The 25,251-nt window shown below is 61.5% G+C and overlaps 3 protein-coding genes across 11 annotated transcripts in view; all 3 read left to right on the top strand.

Moving 5' to 3' along the window:
* The window catches only part of RAB11FIP3 (RAB11 family interacting protein 3), a 77,173-nt gene extending 70,140 nt beyond the window's left edge, over window positions 1-7,033 (top strand). For 6 of the 7 annotated variants that reach the window (XM_027654914.1, XM_027654915.1, XM_027654916.1 and 3 more), the window contains 5 exons: window positions 172-253; window positions 2,065-2,202; window positions 3,243-3,398; window positions 3,758-3,898; window positions 4,607-7,033. In XM_027654914.1, the coding sequence (XP_027510715.1) occupies window positions 172-253; window positions 2,065-2,202; window positions 3,243-3,398; window positions 3,758-3,898; window positions 4,607-4,720 (631 nt within the window). In that variant the 3' untranslated portion in view covers window positions 4,721-7,033. The remainder of the gene's footprint in view (window positions 1-171; window positions 254-2,064; window positions 2,203-3,242; window positions 3,399-3,757; window positions 3,899-4,606) is intronic. The other variant, XM_027654911.1, reaches the window with a different exon arrangement.
* Window positions 7,034-10,499: 3,466 nt separating this feature from the next.
* SEPT12 (septin 12) lies at window positions 10,500-21,181 on the top strand. Of its 3 annotated transcripts, XM_027655026.1 has the most exons (12): window positions 10,500-10,554; window positions 12,890-13,516; window positions 13,568-13,951; window positions 18,618-18,806; window positions 19,336-19,464; window positions 19,617-19,698; window positions 19,791-19,928; window positions 20,143-20,260; window positions 20,335-20,430; window positions 20,545-20,641; window positions 20,856-20,907; window positions 21,010-21,181. In XM_027655026.1, the coding sequence occupies exons 1-12, from the start codon at window positions 10,500-10,502 to the stop codon at window positions 21,152-21,154; spliced, it is 2,112 nt and encodes a 703-aa protein (XP_027510827.1). In that variant the 3' UTR covers window positions 21,155-21,181. The 3 variants fall into 3 exon arrangements, with proteins under 3 accessions (XP_027510827.1, XP_027510829.1, XP_027510828.1); XM_027655028.1 differs by lacking the exons at window positions 10,500-10,554; window positions 12,890-13,516; window positions 13,568-13,951 and adding an exon at window positions 15,610-15,713; XM_027655027.1 differs by lacking the exons at window positions 10,500-10,554; window positions 12,890-13,516; window positions 13,568-13,951 and adding an exon at window positions 17,815-17,958.
* A 627-nt stretch (window positions 21,182-21,808) lies between these two features.
* On the top strand, window positions 21,809-23,320 carry LOC113952684 (myeloid-associated differentiation marker homolog). Its single transcript, XM_027655029.1, has one exon. The coding sequence runs from the start codon at window positions 21,840-21,842 to the stop codon at window positions 23,067-23,069; it is 1,230 nt and encodes a 409-aa protein (XP_027510830.1). The 5' UTR covers window positions 21,809-21,839; the 3' UTR covers window positions 23,070-23,320.
* The last annotated feature ends 1,931 nt before the right edge of the window (window positions 23,321-25,251 follow it).

Below are 25,251 nucleotides of genomic sequence, written 5' to 3' on the forward strand. Positions count from 1 at the left end.
GGCTTGTCAGGATCACATGGGTGTCCCTCTCTTTCCCCTTAGAGCAGAAATAATGGAATTCTCAGGGTTTGCTTTGAACAGATCCTGGTTTAATATTCCTGGTGGTGTTTTCCCTGTGTCTCCCCCCCGTGGGATGCTGGGTGGGTGTCTCACAGCTGGTTCCCATGGCAGGCTGCAGCAGCTGGATGATGAGAACAGTGAGCTGAGGTCCTGTGTGCCCTGTCTGAGAGCCAACATCGAGAGGCTGGAGGAGGTGAGGCCCAGGGGGTGCCCAGGATGGGCTGGGGATCTGGGTTTGGGATGAAATTCTCATTTCCATGACCATGAGATCCATCTGATGTAACAAACAAACCAGCTACTTCCAGTCCCTGCAGACCCTGCTCTGGACCAGCACTATCCCAGACCACTGTCTGTGCAGGCTCCCACTGTTTAGCTTGGAAGCTGGGAATAAAACCCCTAATTAATCTCTCTGTGTCAGTGGCTGCTCATGAGGGGACTCATGCCCTCTTGTGGAAGCTTGTCCCTATACCTGTCCCCTTTCCTGTGGCTCCAGTCCACTGCAGGGGAGGAGGAGGAGCAGATGCTTCATCTCCATATCCTGGGCTTTGCAAGTTGAACCTTCAAAGATCTGTGACATCTCCCAGACTTTCCTCCCTCCCACCCTGCTCAGGGACCAAGGTCATGCAGATGCTGGTGGGAGTGGGATGGGAGGCTTCCTGAGGCATCACAGCCCACGGATGGACAAGATCCTCATTTTGGGAGATAACGTGGGTTGTGGATGTGACGTCTGTACAGAGACTACATTTTGTTTCTGCCAAGCTTGTGGCAGAATTAAGGTTAAAATGGAAGCGAAATCAAACTTCCCTGCCCAGTTGAAGGGTCTGGAGGATTTTATCATGTTTAATCCCATGGGAGAGTGCTGCAGCTCCATCCCTCCTGACCTGGCCACCATGAAGCAGTCTTCATCTACCAGCACCTTGTGAGCACAGTTGAGGCTGGGGGCAGGAAAATTCTGTGGCTCTGAGGACAAATTCCTTGCCTTGGTTTTCTTTCAGCCATGGGAAGTTGGTTTTGATCCATAATCTCCCTGCAGAGATGCTCTTCTCCACAGTTAATGGGATTAAGGAGAAGCAAGAGGTGCAATTGCTGCCCCTTTCTGCCAAGGAGAAGCCCAGCTCATGAGCAGCTGCTTGTCCAGTGCCCCAAATCAGGATTTTGTTGTCAGTGTTCCTTTTCCTGCTGGTGTGTGCCTTTGGTGCTTTGCTCCATGGACCAGGACACCCCAAACCCAGCAGCTGGAGCTGCCCCATAGAGCTGCTCCTCACCCCTTTGTGCCATGGGCCATCTATCAGCAGCACTGGGTGGGGTCTTGGGGTATTTTGGGATTTCTGAAAGCCAAAACCTTTCCCATGAGGCTGGAAACCATGAGCCCAGGGAGGAGGCAGTGAGCTGGTCACAGGCAGAAGGTGCTGCTGTACAGGGCTGTTGGCATCTTTACCTGCATCCCAAACCTTCAGGCAAGGCTTTGACAATAAGAAGGGGACAGAGCTGGGCTGTGTGTTTTACATCCTGGCTTGAACTGGTTCTGTTCCTTCTTGGATCAGCCCCCAGTTAAAACCTTTCACATCTGAAACCGAGAACGAGCAAAGGGAGGCAAAGATCTCGGGTCTGTGGCTTTTCTGAAATGCAAACTGAAGGAACCTTATGATTTAATGTCTCTCCTTGGCCTGGAGCCCCTGTGCTGGCCCCAGTCCCTCCCAGCCTGTCCCACGCCAGCATCACACTTCCCAGAAAATGGCACAAGTGTGGATATTCCTGTGGATTTGTTCTGGACTCATCTCACACTGCCTCTCTCAGTGCTATTTTGGTGTGTGGCTGCCGAAGCTCTCAGGCTCCAGAGCCCTCAGCAAATGAAATCCCAGCAGGCAGAGCATCCTTGTCCATCAGGAGAGGATCCTTCCCTGCAGAGCTCAGCATGTGCTGCACTCCTGAGTGAGTGGGAAGAGCCCTGGCAGTGCCGAGCAGAGCCAAACCCTGTCACTGGTGCCTTTTGTGTCATTACAGGAGAAGCAGAAGCTGCTGGATGAGATTGAAGACCTCACTGTGCAGCTCACTGAGGAGCAGGAGAAAAAGAGGAAGATGGGGGACAAGCTGAGTCAGGAGAGGCACCAGTTCCAGAAGGAGAAGGAGTCGACACAGGAGGTGAGTAGAGTCTCTGCCTGCCAGAGCCCTGCCCTGCTAGTCACCCAAATTAGGGCTGTGTGGGAAAGTTGGCCTTGGCAGCCTCTCCAGAACAGGTATGATGGGAGCCCTTGGTGCTGCCTGGGCAGAAGAAGGTCGTTCAGCAGCTGAACTGCATCACATTGGTCACTTCTGCCTGTGTTAAAATTCATCCAAATTTTAACACCATATCTGCAAAGGGGGGCTGTGCCACCATGGCCCCTTCCTTTCCTGCCTGGAAGGAGTGGTGGCACAAGGACAGTGACAATGGCACATGGAGCCAGCAGGCAGGAGGAGAGGGGTGTGGGGCTGCTGGGGTGAGAGCTGCCAGCTCCTGAGTGCCTGGGAGCAGGATCACAGCCCCCCAGTCCTTCCATCATCTGTAGTAGGGTAGTACTGGTAATTCCAGCTGGAGGCTCAAGCGGGGTTTGGTGGCAGGAAAGGAGCTTTGGGCCTCAAAGTGGAAATTACTGTCCCTGTGGTGACACTGAGAGCACTGTGGTGAGCTGGGGACTCAATGCTGGGGCAGGAGGGAGATGTCTGAGGAGATGCCCACATTGCTGAGAGGTCTGTGCTGCTGCAGACCCCAAACCAGCATCTCTGGGGCTCCATCAGGGTCATTCCAGGTCTGTGCTCATGTATTTAAATAGCTCCCCATCTCCTTCTTGCTGGAGGCATCAGGGAAGAAGGGGCCACCATGTGTCCCCTAGAAAGGGACTTAATCATAGAATCATGGAATGGTTTCGGTTGGAAGGGACCTTAAAGCTCATCCTTAAAGCTCAGCCCTGCCATGGGCAGGGACACCTTCCACTAGCCCAGGTTGCTCCAAGCCCTGTCCAACCTGGCCTTGAACCCTTCCAGGGATGGGGCAGCCACTGCTCTTTACGACGACCCTGCTGCAGCCATAGATGGGGCTGTTCCCAGCCAGGGACAGCCCATCTGTCACACCAGCCATGACCAGAGGGTGCTGCTGGGTTTTCAGGGGCTGTGGCACTCACTTGTCCCCTTCCCTTGCTCTGCAGCTCATTGAGGACCTCAGGAAGCAGCTTGAGCACCTGCAGCTCTTCAAGCTGGAGGCGGAGCAGCGGCGAGGCCGGAGCAGCAGCCTGGGGCTGCAGGAGTACAACAGCAGGACACGGGAGACGGAGCTGGAGCAAGAGATCAAACAGCTGAAGCAGGTGGGAAAGGCTGGGCAGGGAGGGGAGTGATTTCCTGGCACCAAGGAGGGGTCAGCAGGATCTGGGGGCTCCCTCAGATGGAGTGGATCCAAGAGCCCACTGCTTTCTTGCTCTTCTCTCCTGGGACAGGGAGGTTGGCTCCTTTTTCTGAGGGGCAGCATGTACACTCAGGAACCCTTCTCTCTGCTGTGCCCCCTGAATCTTCCCATCTCGTGATTGCAGAGGTTGTCCAGTCAGGTGGCCCTGTGCTGTTGGCAGTGTTGTGTGAGCTGTGTTAGGATGGAAACTCCTGCATTCCCAGGCTGGAGGAGCTCTGAGGGCACCAGGTGCTTCAGCGTCTGATTTGTCTCTGTGAACAGGATAACAGGAACCTGAAGGAGCAGAATGATGAACTGAATGGGCAGATCATTAACCTGAGCATCCAGGGAGCCAAGAACCTCTTCTCAGCCTCCTTCTCGGAATCCCTGGCAGCAGAGATCAGCTCTGTCTCCAGAGATGAGGTATGTGCCATGAAGTGCTGCTGCCCTCACACTGCACCTTCCCGGGCTGGCTGGGGCATTCCCTGTGCCCTCAGCCTGAGAGGGCCTGGGAGGAGCTGATGTACCCTGTCTGTGGTCTAGCTCACTCCCAAAGCTCACCTGAAAGATGGCAAGAGCAAAGAAGTCCCCACACAACTCTTTGCAGAACTTGCAGGACTTAACCTGCCTCCCAGCTCTCCTTCCTGGGAACAGGGAACCTACTCCCTGCCAATTTGCTGATACTGGCAGCTCTGCCTTGCCTGCCTCATGACAGCCTTCCCCTTCCCAGGACAGACCAGCCACCACAGGGTGTGTCTGTCTGTCTGGAGCTGTCTTAAATCCCCTAGGAGCCAGGGCATCCACCCTGGAGATCCTGACTTCTCTGGATGTGTCCTCCCTGTACCCCAGACTCTGGTGGCCCTGCTTATGAGACTCCAAGAAGTGGGGAAACACACTAGGATATTTTGGGGGTCCAGTGGAGTTGTGATGCTCTCTGCTTTGTTCAGGCTCCTGACTGGCTGAGAGGAAGGACAAGAGCGAGCAGAACCAGTTTTTCCTATGCCCTTAATGGTCAGGAATATCCCAGGCCACAGTGAAGAAGAGGGAAACATCCATGGGTGCACAGAGCCACGGGAAGCCCTGGGCAGTGTCAGGCAGTGACCTCTCCCTCCCTTTCTCCCTCGTTTGCAGCTCATGGAAGCAATCCAAAAGCAAGAGGAGATCAACTTCCGCCTGCAGGATTACATCGACAGGATCATCGTGGCCATCATGGAGACAAACCCCTCCATCCTGGAAGTCAAGTAAGGGCGGCCACCAACCGCCAGCTGCGCGCTCGTCATGTGGGTTTGGTGCTCTGAGAGGATGAAGAGGGACTCCAAATGTCTTTGCTCTTGATGAAGGCACAAGGAAGCAACAGGTCGGGGGGTGAATGAGCCACGGACCAGGGAAAAGGAAAACCAGCAGCCAGGCTTTGTTGTCTTACTCCGTTATTTTGAAGCCCTTCTGGTTTTTTGGAGGGCTGAAAGGGAACCTGGAGAAGGAACACAGGCAACGCACACCTGGAGGAAGCACCTGTGGCGCTGGGAACTGTCCTGCCAGGCGTCGGACCCTCTGGCACGCGGGGCACGAGCAGGAGCTTGCCACGTGCAGGGTGTGAGGAGAGGGGTTCTCTGAGCTGCGGGATGACGGGATGGAGACGGGAGCGGCAGCGCTGACTTTCCCTCGCTGCCCTGTCCTACTGTGCCAAAGTGTCCCTGACACACTCACTCGCTGGGGCAGAGCTGGGAACGGGGGAAGTGTGTCCCAGACTTGCAGAGGGTTGGGGTTTGGGTTTGTTCTGTTTTATTTTTAATTAACTTAATGCAAATGTCCTCATCTGGCTGGCGCAGCCCATCCTTGCCCTGCTGCTCCTGCTGGGCCAGGGTGCACGCAGAGCCCTCACTGCTGGCAGGAGCAGCCCTGGGAGCGGCCGCTCTGGGCACAGGGTGTGAGTGCACTTTGTCACCTGCCTCCTTATTTATTTTTGCTGTCTGTGGCTCAGTCCCGTCGGGAGGGCTTGGACTCCCAGCTCCAATCCCTGCTCCCCAGTCCTGGCCCTTCTGCCACAGAGTCCGTGGGTGCCCGTGGAGCCGAGGTGGCTCCGGGGGGAGCAGCCTCTTGTCCCCAGCTGGAGACAGACACACAGGTGCTGTCTGTCCATCCCACAGGCACCTGGGGAAGGCTACAGCTCTTCACCCCACACTGGAGGCTGGACCTGGCCACCTCCCCTTGTCCTTGTGGGGACACGCAGCACTTTGGGATCTGCAGGAGAGGCCCGAGCTCCCCACATCGCTTCCCAGAGTCCCTGGCCTGGGGACAGTGGCTGTGCCATTCCCACCCGGAGCAGGGCTCTGCTGGTGATAGCTGCAGTCCTGGAGGGGAGCTCGCTCAGGCCGCCTTTCCCCGCTGTTTCCCTGAGCTGGGGCAGGGGACGGAACAGCCGCGCTCATTCCTCATCCCTGGCATCAGCCTGGGCTGGAATCTCAGTGCCACTGGGGAGAGGAGACAGAGAACACCACAGCAGCTCCCTGGGAAACAAAAGCCATGTTTACACCAGACAGCTCTGGGCTTGCTGGCACAAGTGGCCGTGGCGCGGCGTGACCCCGGAGCAGCCACTGAACCACCCTGCTCCTCTCCAGCTCCTGGGAGGAGACAGCCAGCGGAATCCCAGGGATCCGGCTTCATCCAGCGGTTCTTTTTCCTGCCTGTCAGGTTTTAGGAATGCCAGAGTGGCCTGGAAGCAGAAGCCACAGCGATCCCAGGGGAGGGGGTTCCTGCTCCTCGCCAAACCCCTTTCAGCACCTCCTGGCTGGCAGAGCCCTCTCGGGGTGACCCTGCCCGGGGGACGTGGCTGCTGCCACAGCCTTACCTGGAGGAACCGGCGAGCCACGACCACGGCACCTCGGGGTGCTCAGCCCCCACGGCCTCGGGAGAGGTGCAGTGGGGCCGGGGTGAGCCCTGAACCCCGGGGCGGCTCCTGCACCCCTGGGACTCCCAGGCACCCACTCCCTCCCTCCCTGCCCCGAGTCCACGGGAAGAAGCCACGTAATGTACATTTCCAGAGAAGCTTTGGGTGTAAATCAGTGTATACTTGGAGAGGGAAAATTTTTCTATCTTGTAGAGTAGGTATTTTTATAGAATGAAGGTTGATCCATTTTTTTAATACTTTAAAAGAGGAGAGAAATGTATCTGTGTATACACAAAAGCATATATATATATATATATGTATAAATATATAAATATCGGAGATCTGCCTTTCTTGACTTGGGATCCTGGATCCCCAGGTCTCAAACAATTGTGATTTTTTTTCCTGTCGCTCTCACAGAGGTACTGTAACTGTAAATAAGCACCAGGAAAAAGTTTTAAGCAAACAATAAGCACTGACTTGCACATTCACCATGCTTTAAAAGCCCTATGGAGAGAAAAAACAACAAAACGAAACAAAAACTGTACATCTTAAAAATGTTCCTCTTTCCCCATCGGTATGTGAAGGAAATCCCCCCAGAAAAGAGGCAAAAACAGTATTGTCTTAAATGATGTATCAATTCTTGTCGGATTAAAAGCTGTTACTATTCCTGCCCAGAGACTTTTTTTACACAGGGATGGGGTGGATTGAAGCATCCTGAGTGTCCAAGTGCTGGATCTCCAGTGGGGGTGGATGGAGTGGAAATGCTCCTGCACTACGTGTGCCCTGATTTTGGGAGGATGAGGATGGGGAGGGCTGGGCCTGGCTGGAGTGCCCTGATTTTGGGAGGATGAGGATGGGGAAGGCTGGGCTTGGCTGGAGTGCCCTGATTTTGGGAGGATGAGGATGGGGAAGGCTGGGCTTGGCTGGCTCTGGAGGGGTTCAAGATCAGAGGGAGCCAAAATCTTTCCCCAGCCCAGCTGTGCATGGGAATGGGGGCATTCTCCCTTCACCTTCCTGGAGGGTCCACATGGGATGAGGGACTTGTGGAGCTGATCCTGCTGCCCAGGGATTGGGCAGGCTGAGACAGAGACACACATGGGGGCTGCTCCAGGCAGGAACACAGAGCTTTCCCTTCTACACCGGGAAAAACCCCTCAGAGCACTCAACTGTTCTGAGCTGCTCCAAAAATCCCTTAAACACTCTCTCCCACCCTGTTAAGCTGCTCCACACCCCTTTAAGCCTTCCCCCACCCCCTCCCCGCCCCTATAAGCCACCCCCAAAGGGCCTGAACGTGCAAAATTCCCTCTCGGCTCCTGCCGTGCCTCCGGATAGCTCCAGCCTGTTCCTCTGAACTCCTCCGAGCAGCCCTGGAGCTGCTGCAAAGAGCTCCAAGGGCCTCTGTGCTGGGGACTGGCTCTGACACACCCTGAGTGCTCTGAAACCCCCCAAATTGTTTCAAACTGCTCCACACTGCTCTGAGCAGCACCAAGGCTACAAAACGTCCCTGAGCTGCCCTAAACCAACCCAGAGCTGCTCCAGAACATCCCAAAGCTGCCTTTTAAACATCCTGGAGCTGCCCTAAAACATGCCCTGAGATGCTCTAGAATGTCCCTTGAGTTGCTCCAAAACATCCCAGAGCAGCTGTAAAACACCCCAGAGGTGCTTTGAAGTGTCCCTGAGCTGCTCTAAAACATCCCTGAGCACCTCTAAAGCACTTCTGAGCATCTCTAAAGAACCTCTGTACCACTCCAAACTGCTCTACACCCTCCAAGGAGCTCTAGTGTGCACCAAAGATTTCCCTAAATAAAACATCCTTAAAAAAAATTCCTCTAAAATCTCAACCTCCAACAACTTGAAGGTGCTCTAGAAATGGGATAATTAAATAGCTCTGGTAGTATCTGTGCTGTGGAAGGACAGAGCTCTGGGCAGCATTGAACCACTTGAATTGCTCAAAGAGCTCTCATGCTCCTCAAACCAGTCCTAAAAGGCCCCAAACTGCCTCGAAGTAGCACTTGAAGTCCTCTAAACTCTTCTAAAACTCCTTGAAATAGCTCAAAATGGATCACAGAAAAGGTCTGGTGGCAGCTCTGAAGCACTCCACGCCTCCTCTGTGTGGTTGTGAAACACTTTGAGTGCTCCAACACCCCCCAAAAGGCCCCTGAAGCCCCTCCAGGCCTTCTCCATGCACCTCTCAACAGCATTAAAACTTTTCAGTAACACCTCTAAACTTCTCAGTTTGAAACCACCCTAAAGCCCCTCTGAACAACACCAGAGGGGCACAAGCAACACTGAAACAGCTCCAAAGCTGCTCAAAACATCAAAAAATACTCATAGCTGCTCCAAAGTGTTCCAGCTCTTCTTTGCCTCCTCTGAAAAAGGGTTTGAACAGCTTGAAACCTCTCCAGCCTCTTCAAAACTGCTCCAGAAAAGTCCTAAGGCTCCAAAGGTCTCTGCATCCTTCAGAACAGCTCCAGAGCTGGTTCCAGCCCAGCTCCTGCCACACTCCAGCCCTTCCACCCAGCTCAGTGGGCTCAGCACTCCAACACACCCCCAGTGCTGGGGCAGTTCTGGGCCCCTCACAACAAGAAAGACATGGAGGGGCTGGAGCGTGTCCAGGGAAGGGAACGGAGCTGGAGCAGCAGGAGCAGCTGAGAGAGCTGGGGGGGCTCAGCCTGGAGAAAAGGAGGCTCAGGGGGGACCTTCTGGCTCTGCAACTCTGACAGGAGGGGGAAGCTGGAGGGGAGTCAGGCTCTGCTCCCAGGGAACAAGGGACAGGAGGAGAGGAAACGGCCTCCAATTGTGCCAGGGGAGATTTAAATTGGATATTGGGAAAATTTCTTCACAGAAATGGTTGTCAGGCCCTGGCACAGCTGCCCGGGGCAGAGGTGGAGTCGCCATCCCTGGAGGGATTTAAAAGCCGTGTGGATGTGGCACCCAGGGACATGGGTTAGTGATGGCCTTGGTAGTGCTGGAGGATGGTTGGATACGATGATCTCAGGGACTTTTCCAACCTAAATGATCCTGTGATTCTGTGAGCACCTTCAAATGCTCCAAAAGCCTGGACATGACCAAGGCCACTACAGCCCTGTCCCACGTTCCCTGGTCATGTTCTGTGTCTCTACAGCAGGATCTGGCAGGACCCCATGGCCATGTCCTGGCTGTGCCCCCTGCCCTGTCCAGCACAGGAATGTGCTCCATGGTGCTCCAGCTGCTGGGTGTTCCCTGCAGGGTGGTGAGGGCAGAGCTTTGCTGCAGGACTCTGTTTGGAGAAGGGATTTCCAGCTCCTTCCTCTTTCCACATCTGCTGCCGATTCCCTCCTGGGATGGGGCTGGGACAGAGTTGACCCTTGGCAGCCGGGCTGGGAGGGATGATGCCCCCCACTCTGGGCTAAGGGGGCAGCCCCAGGGCAGCCTCTCACCCCGAGGTACTGCCTGAGTCACCGTGTGGGCAGGAGTGGGGTCCCCTGCAGCTGGTCCTCAGGATGCTCCAGGAGTTCCAGCATAGGACACAACCCCTGGAAGGTACAGCATCACACCAGAGGCTGGTGACACTCCAACAGACCCCCCCCACGCCCAGCCGGGAGGCAGTGACAGGCAGCCTGCTCCAACCCATCTTCCTCCTCTTGCTCCAGGACGGAAATTCCTGGGGGAGCAGAACTTGTGGAGCACACACACCCCCCCGGGATCCACAGCCTGCCTGGGACCTCCCTGCCCCAGCCTGCCCAGAACCTCCACCCCAACTGCCTGGAACTTCCCTAGCCTGGCCAGCCCCCCGTTACAGCCTCCCTGCCTGGGACCCCCAGCCTTCCCGGGGACCCCCAGCCTGGGGCTGCAGCATCCCAGTGCCCCGGGATGGGGGTGGGGGCGGCAGGGCCGCCGGAGCTCCGGGAGCCGGGCTGGGCGAGGCGGGGGGGTCTCGGGCCGGGGCGGGGGCGCAGGCGGGACCTCCCCCCTCCCTTTCTCTTCCCCTCCCCTCCCCCGGCCGGTCCCCTCCTCCTTCCCCTCCCGCACAGGGCAGCCGGCGCCGGCCCGTCCCGTCCCGGGGCTCGGTGGGCTCCGCTCCGCTCCCCCGGCGCTGCCCCCACCCAATGCGGGTGTCCCGGGTGGGCGGCAGCCCCCGGCCCCCCCCGCCCCGCCATGGCCCGGCTCTCCGTCAAGGACCACCTGGACGGGATCCTTTCCGACTTCGAAGGTGCGGCCGGGGCTGCGAGAGTGCGCGGGGGGGATCCCCCTCGGGGCTGGGGGTCGTGGGAGGAAGGGGGGATGCCCCCCCGGAGGGGAGGATGCTGCTGGATGGGCCTCTTGGGGGGCTGTAGTGCTCCCCCGAGGGCTGAGCATCGTGGGGGGCTGCGCCCCCCCCCGCGCGGAGGCTGGTTGTGGGGAGGATGCTGCTGGCTGGGAGTTTTAGGGGGGCCGCAGTGCCCCCCCTGGGGGTGAGCAGCGTGCGCTGGGTATCGCTCCGGGGGAGATGCTGCTGGGCTGAGGGTCTGGGGGGGCTGAGCATGGCGGGGGCTGCGCTTCCCCCCGGGAGCTGAATGTGGAGGGGGAGGGTAATACCTGCCGGGGGCTCCGCATCACCGGGAAACGAGAGGTCCCCCCCAGACTGGGCATCGTGGGGGGCTGAGCGCCCTCCTTGGGGGCTGAGTATCGGGGGGTGGTGCTGAGCTGGGCGTCTTGTGGGTGCTGAGCATCGTGGAGAGACGGGATCCCCCACGGACTTCGGGGGGGGGCTTGTTCTCCTCTCCCCCCGCCCGGGGGCTGCGTGTGGTGGGTGCGTGGGTGCTCTCGGGGGGTGCGACCGTGGGGTGGGCAAGGGAGAGGCTACCAAGCGCTGCAGGGAGGGTGGGGGAGGTGTGTGTGGACCCCCCCGTGTCCGCGTGGGTGCGGGTGCGCGCTCCCCGTGTGTGCGCGCTCCCACCCTCGGGCCGGGGGCTGCGGGGGGGCCGGGCCGGGGGCGGGCGGCGAAACCCGACCCTGGGGCTGCTGCTGCCCTCGCCGGGGAGGAATGTGTGCACCTACCCCGAGCATCTTAACCCCACCACTGCCGGCTGACACCCCCTCAATCTCTGCCAGTACCCCAAAATTCCCCGTCATCTCCCCCAAACTCCCTGCCATCCCTCAAAGACCCCTGCTAAATCCCTAAATCTCCTGCCACCTCCTCTTCACCTCCCAACATCCCCCAGAGGCCCCTGCCACCCTGCTTTCTCTCCCTACCACCCTACACACCTCCTGCCACCCTTCGACCCCCCTGCCACCTCCCACCCTCCCACCTTTTCCTGCATCCCCCCCACTGCTCCCCCCTTCCCTGGCTGTCAGGGACACGATCTGGGATCTGGGTGAGGATGGGTCAGGGGCCAGGGGCATGTTTGGGGTGCCCCAGGCAGTGCCAAAGCAGAGAGATGGATTGGGGAGGGGGTCGCCGGCCCTATGACCCCGTGGCCCCAGCAGCCCGGCCGGTGGGGCCGGGCGGGACTGGCCACAGAAATACCTGCCCTGGGGAGAGCTGTGATTAGCAGCACCCACAGCCCGGCCTCTGACCCCTGCCCTGCCCCGGGCACGGGGGGAGCTGGGGAGGGGATGGGACCCCCACAGCCCCGCTGCCTCCCACACCACGGCCAAGCCGTGGGGCCGAGGAAGAGGAGGGCGAGGGCGGCCCGGTGCCAGCGGGCGCTGTGCTGGGGCAGGTTGGCACACGTGCCAGTGCCAGGGGGATGCAGGGGTGCAGTGCGGGCCCCCCAACCCTCCCTGGAGGGAGGCAGCCACCCGCCGCTTGGCAGAGGGGGAGAGGAAGGCTGGGGGGGGCCTGGGCCCCCCGCGCTCCCCCCGGGGCCACGGGACCGGCTGCCGGCACCGCACTGTGCTGCTCTGGCAGCGCCGGCAGGAGCGCGGCTCGGGGGGGCCCGTGCCGGGGCTGGAGGGAGGGGGCAGCTGCACAGTGGGGTCTTCACGGGGGTCAGACCTGGGGAGAGAGGGTCCCCACCTCTGAGGCTTTGCACTGGAGCCAGGCCCTGTGACACCCACGTTGAGGTTGGAGGATCCGTGTGGGGGGCACGTTCGCACCCCAGGGCCGTGCCGTGGGCTCATGGCTGCTGTGAAGCCGCATGGGAGGCAGAGCTGTGTGGTGATAGCTCTGCCTGCCTGCCATCAGTAGGCTTCAGGGTTAACGCCCTGTAAAGGGCAGGAATCCTTCCCATCCCGACTGTTGGATGGATGCAGGGGGAGAGGGTCGGGCGGGGATCTGGTTACTCGGCCAGATCCCTTACAGGGGGAATAAAGCGGGCAGTGTGTGTGAGGGCAGCCGGAGGCACGGCCACCCGGGCGAGATAAAAGTGGGAACAATGATAAAACCCGGGACAATGCAGCAGGGCTGGGAGGGAGCTGACTGAGGGTGGGGTCCTGGGTGGGACCAGCTCACGAGCGAGGGGCACCTGCGGGTGCTGGAGGGACTTACATGGGGCTGGGGATGGGGCAGAGATTAGTGGGTGCCATCGGATGCCACTCTCATGCCATCATCTCTCTGCCCACAGCACTCAAGAAGTCGTTTGAGGCAGAGGATGGGGATGAGGCGCCCGGCTCCCCACTGGTGTTGCCGCTGTCCTCGGGCACCGGCGAGAACCAGCAGCCGCTGCAGCCCAGCCACCCCCCCTGCTCGGGCACCGCCGCCGGCCCCAGCCCAGCGCCCAGCCCCGTGCTGCGGACCCGGCTCAGTGCCAGCCGTGCCACTGGCCGAGCCAACGGCACTGCCGGCACCAGCATCGCCCGCACCGCCTCCTTCCAGACCCGCCAGGCCTCTGCCACGGGGCCAGGAAGCGATGGCGAGAGCCTGCGCAGCTCATCCTCCAGCCTGGAGAGCCCTGCACCCACCAGGCCCCTCCTGCCACCAGGCACCCCCCCAGCCACCAGCCCTGGCCTGAAGAAGGTCCCATCCCATGGAAGCGTTTTCCCAGGGGTGCTGGATCACCCTCTGTGTGGGGCCGCCGCCAGCCATGGCTCACTGCCAGCGCTGGACCTGCACATCGCCGAGGAGCCAGGGACCCCCGTGCCGGACCCCTCACCATGGGGCACCCAGAGCCCTGCGCCCCAGCCTCGCACCCACCAGCCTTCCTCCTCCTCCCTGGCCCCATACAATGGCACAGAGGCAGCGCCAGGGCTGCGCACAGTCCCTGAGGGGCCGGGGGGGTGGGACGTGGCCCCCCGCGTGCTGTCCCGGCCGCAGCTGAGGGTCACCCTCAGTGCCAGCCCCATCCCGTCCCGCCGGCACCCGCCGCTCTGCTGGGGCCAGGGGGAGACAGCCCCAGGCCCTGCCACCCTCTCCCCGGGGAGGGTCGAGGGGCTGCCCCCACTTCCAGCCCCCCAAGCTGCCACCTTCAAGCTGGTGTCACAGCCACAGACGGTGCAAGTGAGCTCCCAGCCCGCCTTCCTCGGGGGGCTGGTGCTGGTGCCGACACTGGGGACACCGGCAACGCCCCGTGGAGCCAGAGGGAACCCCCCCAGCACCGGGCTGGTGGTACCACGGGGACCCTGCGTGGTGGCAGCAGCTCCCAGCAAGGCTGCAGACGGCAGCGGGGCAGCGGGGACACCAGAGCACGGTAGGACTCGCTTCCTCTTCTGTCCCCTCTCCTCACCAAGACCCCTTGGTGGGCGCAGCGTTGCCAAGGTACCCCCACCGCTGATGCCGGGGAGAGCGTGGATGTGGAGTGACGGTGATGCCGGGGACAGAAGGAGCCCTGCCAGCTCACTGCTCCACATGCCGGGGGGCCATGGGAGAGCGTTGGATGTGGGGGGGCTGTAGAGCACGGAGCCGAGCTCAGCGCTGGCAGCACTCCCGGCCCCGGGGTGCCTGGCGAGCTTCCCACGCCGCCCCGGCGCTAATTGTTTTTCCCGGCACGGGGAGACAGGTCGGGACACATGTGCCCCATCGCGCCGGGCCCCGCGCGTGCCGCCTATCGCCGGGATCTTGTCCCGCGTCCAGCCCTTTCTTCCCCAATCTTCCCTCCTCGCCTTGGCACGGGAACGGATCCTGTTCCTCCCTTCCCGTGGGGCGCAGGAGGTGGCTAGGGGCCAAGGTGCGCCGGGGCGTGCTCGGCTCACACCGAGTGCCACGGGGAACGATGCCGTGCCCCCGGCTCCCACCGTGCCGGGGTGGGCTCTGCCAAGCCCATGCCCGTCCCCAAGCACGGGGTGAGGGATTCCCCGTGTTCCACTTCCCGGCGGCTTCTCCAGGAGGGCGCCGGGGTGGCCGGGAGACGGCCTCTGCCGCCGGGGCTCCCTGTTCGGGTGCTTGGGGCTCCTTGCCCGTCTCGCTGGGCTGTCGTGGGGCCGCCGTCGCCGGGCCCTAAGTACTAACGCGGCAAAGGCATCCATACATCTGCTCCGGGCTGCGGTGAATCATCCCCCAGCAATGCCCGTGCGCTGCCCAGCCAGCCCGGCTGCCCCGCGGCACCCGGCCGGGAGGAGGGACGGGGCTCCGGACGAGCCGGGGTCATGAGGACACGGGGGAACAGAGCTTGAGGCTGAGCCAGGGTGATAGGGACACTGGGGGCAGCGCTCGGGGCTGAGGTGGGTGATGGGGACAGGGATATGGTGCTCAGGGCTGAGTCAGGGGCATGGGGACACACAGGGACAGCAGTTGGTCCTGAGGCGGGGTGACAGGGACATGGGGACACAGTGCTCAGTGCCAACCTGGGTTAATGAGATGGAGACAGTGCTCAGGGCTGTGACAGGGACACAGTGCTCAAGATCAAGTCAGGGTGATGGGGAAACGGGGACATGGTGCTCCAGACTGATCCAGGGTTGTGGTGACACCGGAACGCTGTGCTCAGGACCTATCCAAGGTGATGGGGACACATGCAGTGCTCGGGATGGAGCTGTGTTGATGGCAGGCAGTCGAGCGTGGCGTGCCCAGGCTACGGGGTGGGACACGAGCCAGTGGGCAGCGTGTGGGCACCGGCTGCCCTGCAGATGGCCCGGAACCGGCAGGGGACTGGCAGATGCCACTCAGGCACAGCGGTTTCTCTGCCAGGAAGAGGTGGGAACGATCTGTTTCCTCTCCCGGGAGGCCACCCCGGCCCCCAGCCGCTGACACCCGTGGGTGGCCTTGGGGTGTTGTGGCACGCTGGGTCAGTCCCACACCCCGTGGGAGGAAACTCCAAGTGAGCCGGCGGCCGCTGTGTTTCACTTCCACGCCGGATCGCCCACGCAGGGCCTGGGGCGAGGAGGAGGAGGAGGAGGAGGAGGAGCGGAGGAGGAGCCGTGGGCCGCAGCCGTCCTCCGCCTTGCACCCCAGGAGCCATTTGGCCCCAGTGACCAGCTCTCGGCAGCAGCAACCCCGGCTCTGGCCGGCTCGCCCAGGTAGGGGTGGTGTGGTGGCACTGGGAAGGGTGGTGTGCGGGCAGGGGGGTGCTGTCACCGGGGCTGGGTGACTGTCCCTGGTCCCCAGTCCCCAGTGGTGCTGCAGGCGCAGGGTTTCGCTCGATGGTTCACTTCTGCTTCTCCTCAGTGACGGTCCCCAGCCACCCCCGTCCCCGTCCCATGGCTCCCTCCTGCACCAGCCAGACAACCGGGCTGGCTCTGGGTCTGACTGTGCATGGGGATTGTCACCACTGTCCCCTTGGGATACGTTTGGCACTGGGACAGGCACCAGCATTTCTGGGTCATGTTGGGCTGGGCGGGTAGAGCTGTGGTGTGGCTGGTGTGGTGGGTGCATCCCCAAAATCCTCCATCCCTCTGCCAGAGGGGTCAGCTCCCTTGCACCAGATCCAAAGCCACTCTCTCCCCATTCCATGCCCAATTTGATGCGGTGGCAAACAGTGGGAGTGGGAGCAGCACAGTGGGAGCTCCTCTCCTGGCTCATCCTCTCCCAGCACCCTCCACCCTTGGAGCCTTATTACAAGCTTCCCTGGGAACTGGCCAATTAACCCCGCATCAGTAATTAAATGCATGGAGGAGACCACGGACCTGGGATTACTTGTCCCTGCCTGGAAAATAAGAGCATCTGTGATGAGTCCTGGAACAGGTCTGGCTGCAGGAGCCATTTGCCCCAGAGCTCCGTGGGGATGCCGAAGAGCTTCCACGTGGCCACCCGGCTGCTGGCCATCGCCGACGGGGCTTTTTGGCACCAAGGGCTGGGGCAGTGGGGGCTCTGACTCTATGGAGGAGGCATTTGTGGCTGCAGCATCCAGTGTCACCCCTCAGCTCCACCAGACGTGCCCTCTGGCTGTGGTTGTCTCCTTGGTGCTGCCACTGGCACCGCTCAGGGAGATGGCTGAGCCCCTGTATGGGTGCTGCACTCTGGGGACCGCCCTGGGGAGTTGAGGGGTGCAAGCACTAAATCCTGCCTGCTCCCTGCCTGCAGTGTCCAGCCATCTGGGATGGCTCCAGCCAGTGGCTGTATCACTCGGTTCTGGATCTGTCCTGGCAACTTCCAGGGCTGGCAAGGACCAGGAAGTGGGGCCAGGGTGGGTGTGCAGGGGGGCCAGTGTCCCCCAGGAGCAATGGCCTATCTGGATGAGCATCTCTCCCAGTGGTTATCAGGGTCCCCTTCCTGATGGGGACATCCCATCTCCCTGCCTGCCTGTGGAGCACCCCATCAGGAGGGGCAGTGCTGGGTGGGTGGATCCCCACAAGAGTGGGCACCCTGCCTGCTATCAGCACCCCCACCTGGGTGTCACTGCTGTCACCAGGAAATCTATGGCTGTTTCGCCACTTCCGAGGAACACCCTGACCCACGGGGGCATGGGGCAGCTGGCACATGTGACACTGCTGTCCCCAACCCTGCCATCACCCTGGCAAGGTGCCCACCCAGTGGGCACAGGCTGCTGGGTGCTCCCCCCCAAACTGGATGCTGTTGCCATGGCAATGGGTGTGTTCAGCTCCATCATCTGGTACCCCAGATTGGCTCAGGTTGGCCCCTGCCCACATGTCCCTGGTCCCCTGGCTGTGTGGCACACGGACACGGCCTCGGCAGGACACTTGGCAACCTGGGCCATCACAAGCTGCCACTCCGGCCTCGCTGGTGCCAAGAGCTGGCTGGCACATATGGGGGAGGCTGTGGTGTGGGGGGACGCAGGCGCCGTGGGGCCCTGCTGTGCCAGGGCTGGGCATGGGTGCTACTGGGGTGGTCCCTGGTGCCAGGGAGTGTGTGGGTGCCAGCAGGGATGGTACCCACAGTCAAACACTCCCACACCCCTTCAGTGCCACTGCAACTACCCACGGGGGCAATGGGTGCCGTGGCAGGGAGCAGGGGTGTCCCTGTGCCATGGGGGTGGTCTGCATCCACGCTGGCCTGGCTGGAGGCTGAGATGGGCACAGTCGGGTGGGCACAGCGGGGTCGGTGCCTTCCGCACTCAGCAGTCAGCCGGCAAACTGGGCACAGGGGCTTGGCTGTGGCGGGGAGGGGGCTGCGGGAGGCGGGATATTGCCATGCTGGTCATGCGTGGGAGCGGCAGCCGAGCCGGAGCCGGTTTGGTGCCAGCCGGGAGCTGGCGGAGGGAAGGGGGCCGGGCTGCGGCGCTGCTGGGGCTGGGGATGCTGATGGCACCCGGGGGACCCCCCCCGACCGTAGCGAGGAGCTGAGAGAGGGCATCGCGGCGCCGAGGTAGGACCTGAACAATGGCCGTGCTGGGAAGCAGGAGGAGGAGGAGGAGGAAGAAAGGGATTGGGGGGCCCCCAGGCTGCCGCACAAAGGGCTGGAGCGGGCGCAGGGCTCCGGTGCCCCCAGGCTGGGGCATGCTCTGGGCACGGTCCCCTGGACAAACCCCGTGTCCCGGGGGCTCAGGCTGTGCTGGTGCCTGCGCTGCGCTCTCCGACACCCCCCAGTGCCCCTCGCCCAGCAGCGACCGATGCCTGGGTACAGTGTGCGATGGCTCTTCCTGCCCCAGGCAGGGAGTCCTCTGGCTGTGCCGGGGCCAGAGCGGTGCTTCAGGAGGTGGCCTTGGCATGGGCGGCGGCATAGGCCGGGCAAAGGAAGCTGGCCATGGCCATGCTGCCCGATGCCACATCGCAGAGCAACCAGTGGCATCGGGGGGGGGGGGGGGTCCAGTGGCAGAGCCACCTCGAAGATGCCCCTGGCACCTCCTCAGCACCCTCAGTGTGCCGGGGGGTGGTGTGCTCGTGTTGCCAGGCTGAACCTCGCCGGCTGCCAGGAATGTGCCGGGGCTGTGTGCCCACCGGCGCGGCTGCTGCTCGGGCAACGGTGCCGGCGGAGGGGTGGGCACCAGGGGCTCCGGGCTCACCTGCCTTTGCCCACCCGTGCAGGGAGCAGCCTGGAGCCCGAGGAGTGCAGCATGGAGCCGCCGGCCGTGCCGGAGGAGGAGGTGCCCGTCACCGTGGCGCCTGGCCCGGTGGGTTGCCAGCTCTTTGGATATGTGGGAATTGAAGCCGTGCTCGACCAGATGAAAATCAAAACCATGAAGACGGGCTTTGAGTTCAACATCATGGTCGTGGGTGAGCATTGGGTGCAGGGTTTGCTCCTGGCTGGGGTGGGAATCCTGGCTCTGATTGCGCTATGCCAGGGGAAATTATGTTTTTAAGGGGTTTTAAGGAAATCTAAGGGATTTTAAATTATTTAAGTAGCAAAGAGTTGAAGAGGAGCAACATCCCATACCCCAACATCCTATATCAGCATAACATAGTGATGCTGATAGGTGAGCTCGTCCCAACCTCTGGGATGCTCTCAAATGGTACCTTGGGAATAAATTTATGTGGGAGATAAACCAGATTATTCCAACCTCTGGAATGCTCCCAAATGTCTACCAAGGGGTTATTGCCTTGAGGAATAAATTTACTTGGGGGGATAAGATGGGCTATCCCAACGTCCAGGATGCTTCCCAATGGATACTGAAGTATTATGGCCTTGGGGAATAAATTTATTTGGGAGGTAAATTGAACTAGTCCAACCTCTGGAATACTCTCTAATGGATACCGAGGTGTTACCACCCTGGGGGACAAACCAGAGCTGCCGGTGTCCCCTCAGGGCAGAGCGGGCTGGGGAAGTCGACGATGGTGAACACCCTCTTCAAGTCCAAGGTGAGCCGCAAATCCTCGCAGCCTGGGCAGGAGGAACGTATTCCCAAGACAGTGCAGCTCCAGTCTATCACCCATGGTAAGGTTATCACCATGGGATCCTGTCCCACCAACACCTGGGAGAAACAGAGGACCAGGGAGAGGTCCGAGGGCAGCCTCTGACCCCACTCCCCCAGTCCCCTCCTTCTCCCAAATGCTTCATCCCCACTGACCCACTTCTCTGCCCCACAGTCATCGAGGAGAAGGGGGTGAAGATGAAGCTGACAGTGACGGACACGCCGGGGTTTGGAGACCAGATCAACAATGAGAACTGGTAAGACACAGTGGGGTGCACCAGCCCAACTTGGTGCATGACAATTTGGGGTGGGGGTTGAGCTCAGATGCTGTCCCCCAACTTGTCCTCAGCTGGGACCCCATCATCAAGTACATCAACGAGCAGTACGAGAGGTACCTACGGGAGGAGATCCTCATCACCCGTAAGAGGAAGATCCCAGACACTCGGGTCCATGGATGTGTCTACTTCGTCCCCCCCACAGGTCACTGGTGAGTCCTCACTTGCGGCACCCATGGGGTGATGGGGTCACTCTGAGGTAGTGGTGGTGAGGTCATGCTGGGATGATTGTGTCACCCTGGGGTGATGATGGTGGGGTCACCCTAGGGCAATGGTGGTGGTTCCACCTCAGGGTGATGGTGGCGGGGTCACCCCACGGTGTCAGTGGCAGGGTCACCTGAGGGTGATGGTGGTGGTCCTTGGCAGGCTGCGCCCACTGGATCTGGAGTTCATGCGGCGGCTCAGCAAGATTGTCAACGTGGTGCCAGTGATCGCCAAAGCCGACACACTCACCCTGGAGGAACGGGCAGAGTTCAAGCAGCGGGTGAGGACAGGTCCTGGGGCACTCCTGGGGTGCCCCATGTATCCCCAGCCCAGCTCAAGTCCTGTATCCCACAGATCCAGGAGGACCTGAAGACCCACGCCATCAGCGTGTACCCACAGGAGGATTTTGACCAGGACCCTGAAGACAGGGCACTGAATGACAGGATTCGGGTGAGTGCCAGGATGCTGGGATTGGAGGTGCCAACCCTGGGGAGAAGGGTGGGTGAGAGACCCTCTGGGGCAGCCCAGAGCACCCGGGGTGAGCACAGCACTCTGCACTGGCAGGAGAAGATCCCCTTTGCCGTGGTGGGGGCCGACCAGGAGCACCAGGTGAATGGCAAGCGGGTGCTGGGCCGCAAGACCAAGTGGGGCATCATCGAAGGTGAGCAGAGCCCTTTGCACCTCCAGCCCTCCCCAGGCATGGGGGGCCCATGGGGCTGCAGGGAGCAGCACCCAGGGATGTGTCCCTGCCTGGGTGGGTGCTGAGATGTGTCATTGAGCCATGCTGTTGGGATGTGCTCCCTGGGCATCTGCCCACCACCATGCCCTCCTGCCTGCCCAATACCCACCTGCTGCCCCTCTGCCTTGCTTTGCAGTGGAGAACCCAGCACACTGCGAGTTCCCCCTCCTGCGGGACCTGCTGATCCGGTGAGTGGGGGACCGGGTAGGGGGTGCTGGAATTCCTGATGTGACAGCAGGGCAGAGTGGACAGTGACATGATGCCCTTCCTCCTCTTGCCACCCTGAGCAGGTCACACCTGCAGGACCTGAAGGACATCACCCACAACGTCCACTACGAGAGCTACCGCGTGCGGCGGCTGAACGAGAGCAACCGGCCGGTGCTGAGCCCCCTCAACGGGCTGCCTGGCAAAGGTGAGGGTGGCAGCCACCTCTGAGCCACCTTGTGCCCCCCAGAGCCACCACTGGACCCCACGGCAGTGCCCACTCCTGCCCATCGTGGCTGTGCCCAGACCCTGCCTGGGGTGAGGAGCCCGTGTTAATTTGGGGTGAGGCAACCCCTGCCCAGCTGCCCCGATGTGGGTCCCTTGTCCCCAAGCTCTGCCATGGGCACAGACCCCATGGACCCTGTGTGACATTAAAGGTCAGGCTGGAGCCTTCAGCCTTTGCTATCCTCCTCCTCCTGCTGCACTCTGCACTTCTGATGTGCCACCTGTGCTGCTCTGGGATGAGACTCCCCCAGGCACCCTGGGGAGGTGCGGGTGCTGCCCGTGGGGTGTGCCAGGGTGGCCAGGGCGCGGGTGCTCTCCCCATGTTCACCTCACCCATCCTGCCCTGTGATAGCAGCTGGCACAGGTGGACTTTGAGCCACTTATCAGGTTGTGGAGGTGCCAGGAGGGGTGTGGAGGTGCCAGAGGTGTCAGAGGGGTGTGGAGGTGTCACCTGCAAGGGTGTGAGGGGGCTACACCCAGCTGTGGCACCCCCCTGCCAGGGGCACCCAACACTAGGTTCAGCCCCCAACCTCTTCAGGTGGGTCCCGTGGGTGCTGCCCCGCTGGCATCCAACCCTGGCACTCTGTGGGGATGGGGTGTCCAGGTGGTCCCCCCGGTACTCCCGGGGTGCATGAAAGGCCCCTTTGTGCCTCCTGCTGTGGGCAGGGCTGGGGCATGGTGCCAGGACAGTGGCACAGGGTGTTTCCTGCCTGCCCCAGCCCCGCCGTGGGGCTCGGCATCACCGCCAGCACCGGCACCCTTTGCCCGGCCCCGCGTTAATGATCCACCCGCCGGCGTGGCCGCCAGCCCCCAGCAGCCACCGGGCCGGCTGTGTGTGGTGCTGGTGGCAGCAACCGGGGGTCCTCAGCACAAGTGGCTTGGAGGGGCTGGCAGCTCCCTGCCCTGTGCCCCACCCCTCAGCCCCAGCACCCAGATAAGAGCGGCTGCCGGCAGCACTGGTTCTGGAGCGTGCGGCGTGGCCGGGAGCGCCGGCGGGACCATGGCGAGGGTGAACCTGCTCGCCCTCACCTCCTGGGTGGGCATTGCCCGGCTCTGCGCCGTCGTGCTGTCCTGCCTCACCTTCAGCCTGGTGGCCTCCACGGGGAACTTCGGGGGTCCCTTTGGGACGTGGTGCATGTTCACCTGGTGCTTCTGCTTCATCGTGACGCTGCTGGTGCTGTTGCTGGAGCTGCTGGAGCTCTACCCCATGCTGCCACTCTCCTGGGATGACTTCACCTCGGCTTTCTCCATGCTGGCAGTGCTGATGGTCTTCACCACCTCGGTGGTCTTCCCTGCCACCTTCATCAGCAGCCCCTGCAGCAGCAACAAGTGTGCCCGGCAGGCCGTGGCCACCACCACCTCCTTCCTCTGCTTCCTCGCCTACGCCGTCGAGGTGGGACTGACCCGTGCCAAGCCCGGGGACATCAGCAGCTTCCTCTCCACTGTGCCTGGGCTCCTCAAGGTCTTCGAAGCCTACGTGGCTTGTCTTATCTTCTCCTTGCTGGATGAATACAATAAGGAACCCGGCCTGATGTGGTGTGTGGCTGTCTATTCCATCTGCTTCATCTTCACCCTCCTCATCATCATCTTCACCATCGGCCGGTGCCTCGCCTACATTCCCTGCCCCCTGGACAAGGTGCTGGTGGGGTACAACTTCCTGGCCCTGCTGATGTACATCACTGCCACCGTGCTCTGGCCCCTCTACAGCTTCAAGGGAAAGGGCCGTCCCAGTTCCTGTGACAGGGGCTGCCCGTGGGACAAGCACCTGGGGGTCACCTTCCTCACCATCTTCAACCTCATCGCCTACTTGGTGGACCTGGTCTACTCCAGCAGGATGGTCTTCATCAGGACACCTTCCTAAGGGCTCTGGGTGGGATGAGGACTGGGTTGAGGGCTGGGTCCCAGCGTGGGGCTGCCTGTGGAGCGGAGGAAGAGGCTGGATGCCTTGGAAAGCTCCTTCTCCCTGCGCCAAAGCAGAGCTGTGGGGCACTCCCAGGGCGTGCTCAGCCGGGGGCCCCATGGGCTGCACAGGTAGGGGGCCGGGGGGGCCACAGGGGACTACTGAAACCCTGGAGCTTGGGGGGGCTTTGGGATTAAATTGGGTAATTTTTCACTTGTTTCTGCCTCCTCTTTCTTCCCCTTCTCAATTTTTTGCAAGATCTTCTCAGGGGGGTGAGAAACTGTGGGGCATCAGCAGCATTTGGGGCCATGGGTGACTCTGGGGGGCAGCAGTAGAAGTATGGGAGGGCACCAGGCTTCAGCAAATACTCCTTCTCCTCCTTGTTGACTTGGCACCAGAGTGAAGCAGGGCATGACCAGGAATAGCCCAACCCGGATGCCTTTTCCTTGGCACCTGCACGGGGCCCTGCCAAACAGGTTCAGGAGGAATGTGGCTGCTGGGGGGGTTCTGAGAGCCTGCCAGGTTCTTGTCATCAGCACTAAGGGGTCCTTGTCACTGCCACAGTCACCCCAGCTGGAGCCCTGCTGGGTTTGGTCCCAGCCGTGTGGGCGGGAGCCCTGTGCCTGCTGTTTACCCTTTGGGGGCTGCTGTAATGTCCCCTCCCTTGGGGAAAAAGGGTGGCTGTCACCCAGTGCCACCAGAACTGGTGGCACTGACACACGTCACCAGGGGGATGGTGGCACTGCAGGCTGGGAAGAGGCAACAGTGCAGTGAAGGCAGGGGAAGGCGTGCCCGCCGGCAGAGTTCCTGGCACTGTGCTCCCGGATGTGGGATGGGTGCCCATGGGGCACCCTGGAAGGTTTTGGGGCCACTGTCCCCACGTTGTTCCTTATGCCACTGCTTGCCCTGGCCACAGCCCGGGGCCATCACTGCTGCCTCAGGACTGCCAGAGCCATGTCAGGGTCCATCACTCCTGCCTTGGGGCTCTCAGGGTGACACAGAGTAGGGTCCCCACCATCAGGAGATGGCAAAAACCAGTCACCACGAAAGAGCCCATGGGTGCCCCGGTGCCTGGGCAGGTGGGACCTCCATGCTCTTTGCCAGGGCCACTGTACTGTGGGGTCACAGCAATGCAGAGTGGCCTGGTGGGTGTCCCCATTGCCCAGTCCATGTCCCCACAGTGGCCATCACTGTGGCACAATGGGCTGCTCCCCTGCACCCCAGGCAGCGGGGCTGGAGGGAATGGCAGAATTTTGGGGGGAAATAATAAAAAAATGGCAGTGGAGAGGCACAGCCTGGTGCAGCACCTGAGTGTGGATATTGATGATGCCCAAGGTGATGGAAATTCCCAGAGGAAGGAGGTTGGGAAGCACGGGGAAGCTGGGAAGCACGGGGAAGCATTGGTGTCACTGGTGATGAGCTGTGCCGGTAACACATTTGGCTGGGGATGGCACACGGGCAGTGCTGGCATGTGGGGTGTGGTGGGGCTGAGGGGGCAGGGCTGGGCTGGCAGTGGGGTGCAGGTGAGTGGCTGGAGGAGATCTGGGGAGTTCCCAGTGGGAGCCCAGCCCAGGAGCCCCGTCGGGGCTCAGTGTCTTGACGGGACCCCAGGGCACCTCCCAGCTGTGGCACACGGTGGGTGCTGAGGGTCTCTGGGAGGACCTGAGACTTGGTGGGTGCAGGAAGCCCTGGTGCTGTGCTGTGCCTTGCCAGGGGTGCCCCGGTGCCGGTCTGTGCTGTGCCACGGGAGCCCCGGTGCTGTGCCATGCCGTGCCAGAGGCCTCTCGGTGCCGTGCCATGGGGCCGCGGTGCCGGTGCGGTGCCATTGCCAGTGCAGTGCCAGTGCTGGTGTTGCTGTCACTGCGGTGCAGCGCCGGTGCCAGCGTGGTGCGGTGCGGTGCTGTGCCGGTGACAGGGCCGGTGCATTGCCACTGCCGGTGCAACGCCGGTGCGATGCGATGCCGGTGAGATGTCGGTGTGGTGCCGGTAGGGTCCCGGTGCGGTGCCGGTGCCAGCGCGTTGCCAGTGCCAGTGCAGTGCCGGTGCCGATGCGGTGCCAGCGCGGTGCCTGTGCCGGTGCGGTGCCGGTGCCTGTGCGGTGCCGGTGCCGGTGCGGTGCCGGTGCCGGTGCGGTGTCGGTGCG

Source organism: Corapipo altera, unplaced genomic scaffold (assembly GCF_003945725.1).
Source record: "Corapipo altera isolate COAL_440 unplaced genomic scaffold, ASM394572v1 98, whole genome shotgun sequence".
NCBI classification, from domain to species: domain Eukaryota; kingdom Metazoa; phylum Chordata; class Aves; order Passeriformes; family Pipridae; genus Corapipo; species Corapipo altera.

Bases quoted from the DNA above. Each gene is read 5' to 3' on its own strand.
- LOC113952684 (XM_027655029.1), top strand. From the start codon at position 21,840: ATGAAAGGCCCCTTTGTGCCTCCTGCTGTGGGCAGGGCTGGGGCATGG.
- SEPT12 (XM_027655026.1), top strand. From the start codon at position 10,500: ATGGCCCGGCTCTCCGTCAAGGACCACCTGGACGGGATCCTTTCCGAC. The intron at 13,952-18,617 runs GTAGGACTCGCT...CCACCCGTGCAG, and splicing joins AGCGGGGACACCAGAGCACG to GGAGCAGCCTGGAGCCCGAG. The intron at 19,699-19,790 runs GTAAGACACAGT...ACTTGTCCTCAG, and splicing joins CAGATCAACAATGAGAACTG to CTGGGACCCCATCATCAAGT.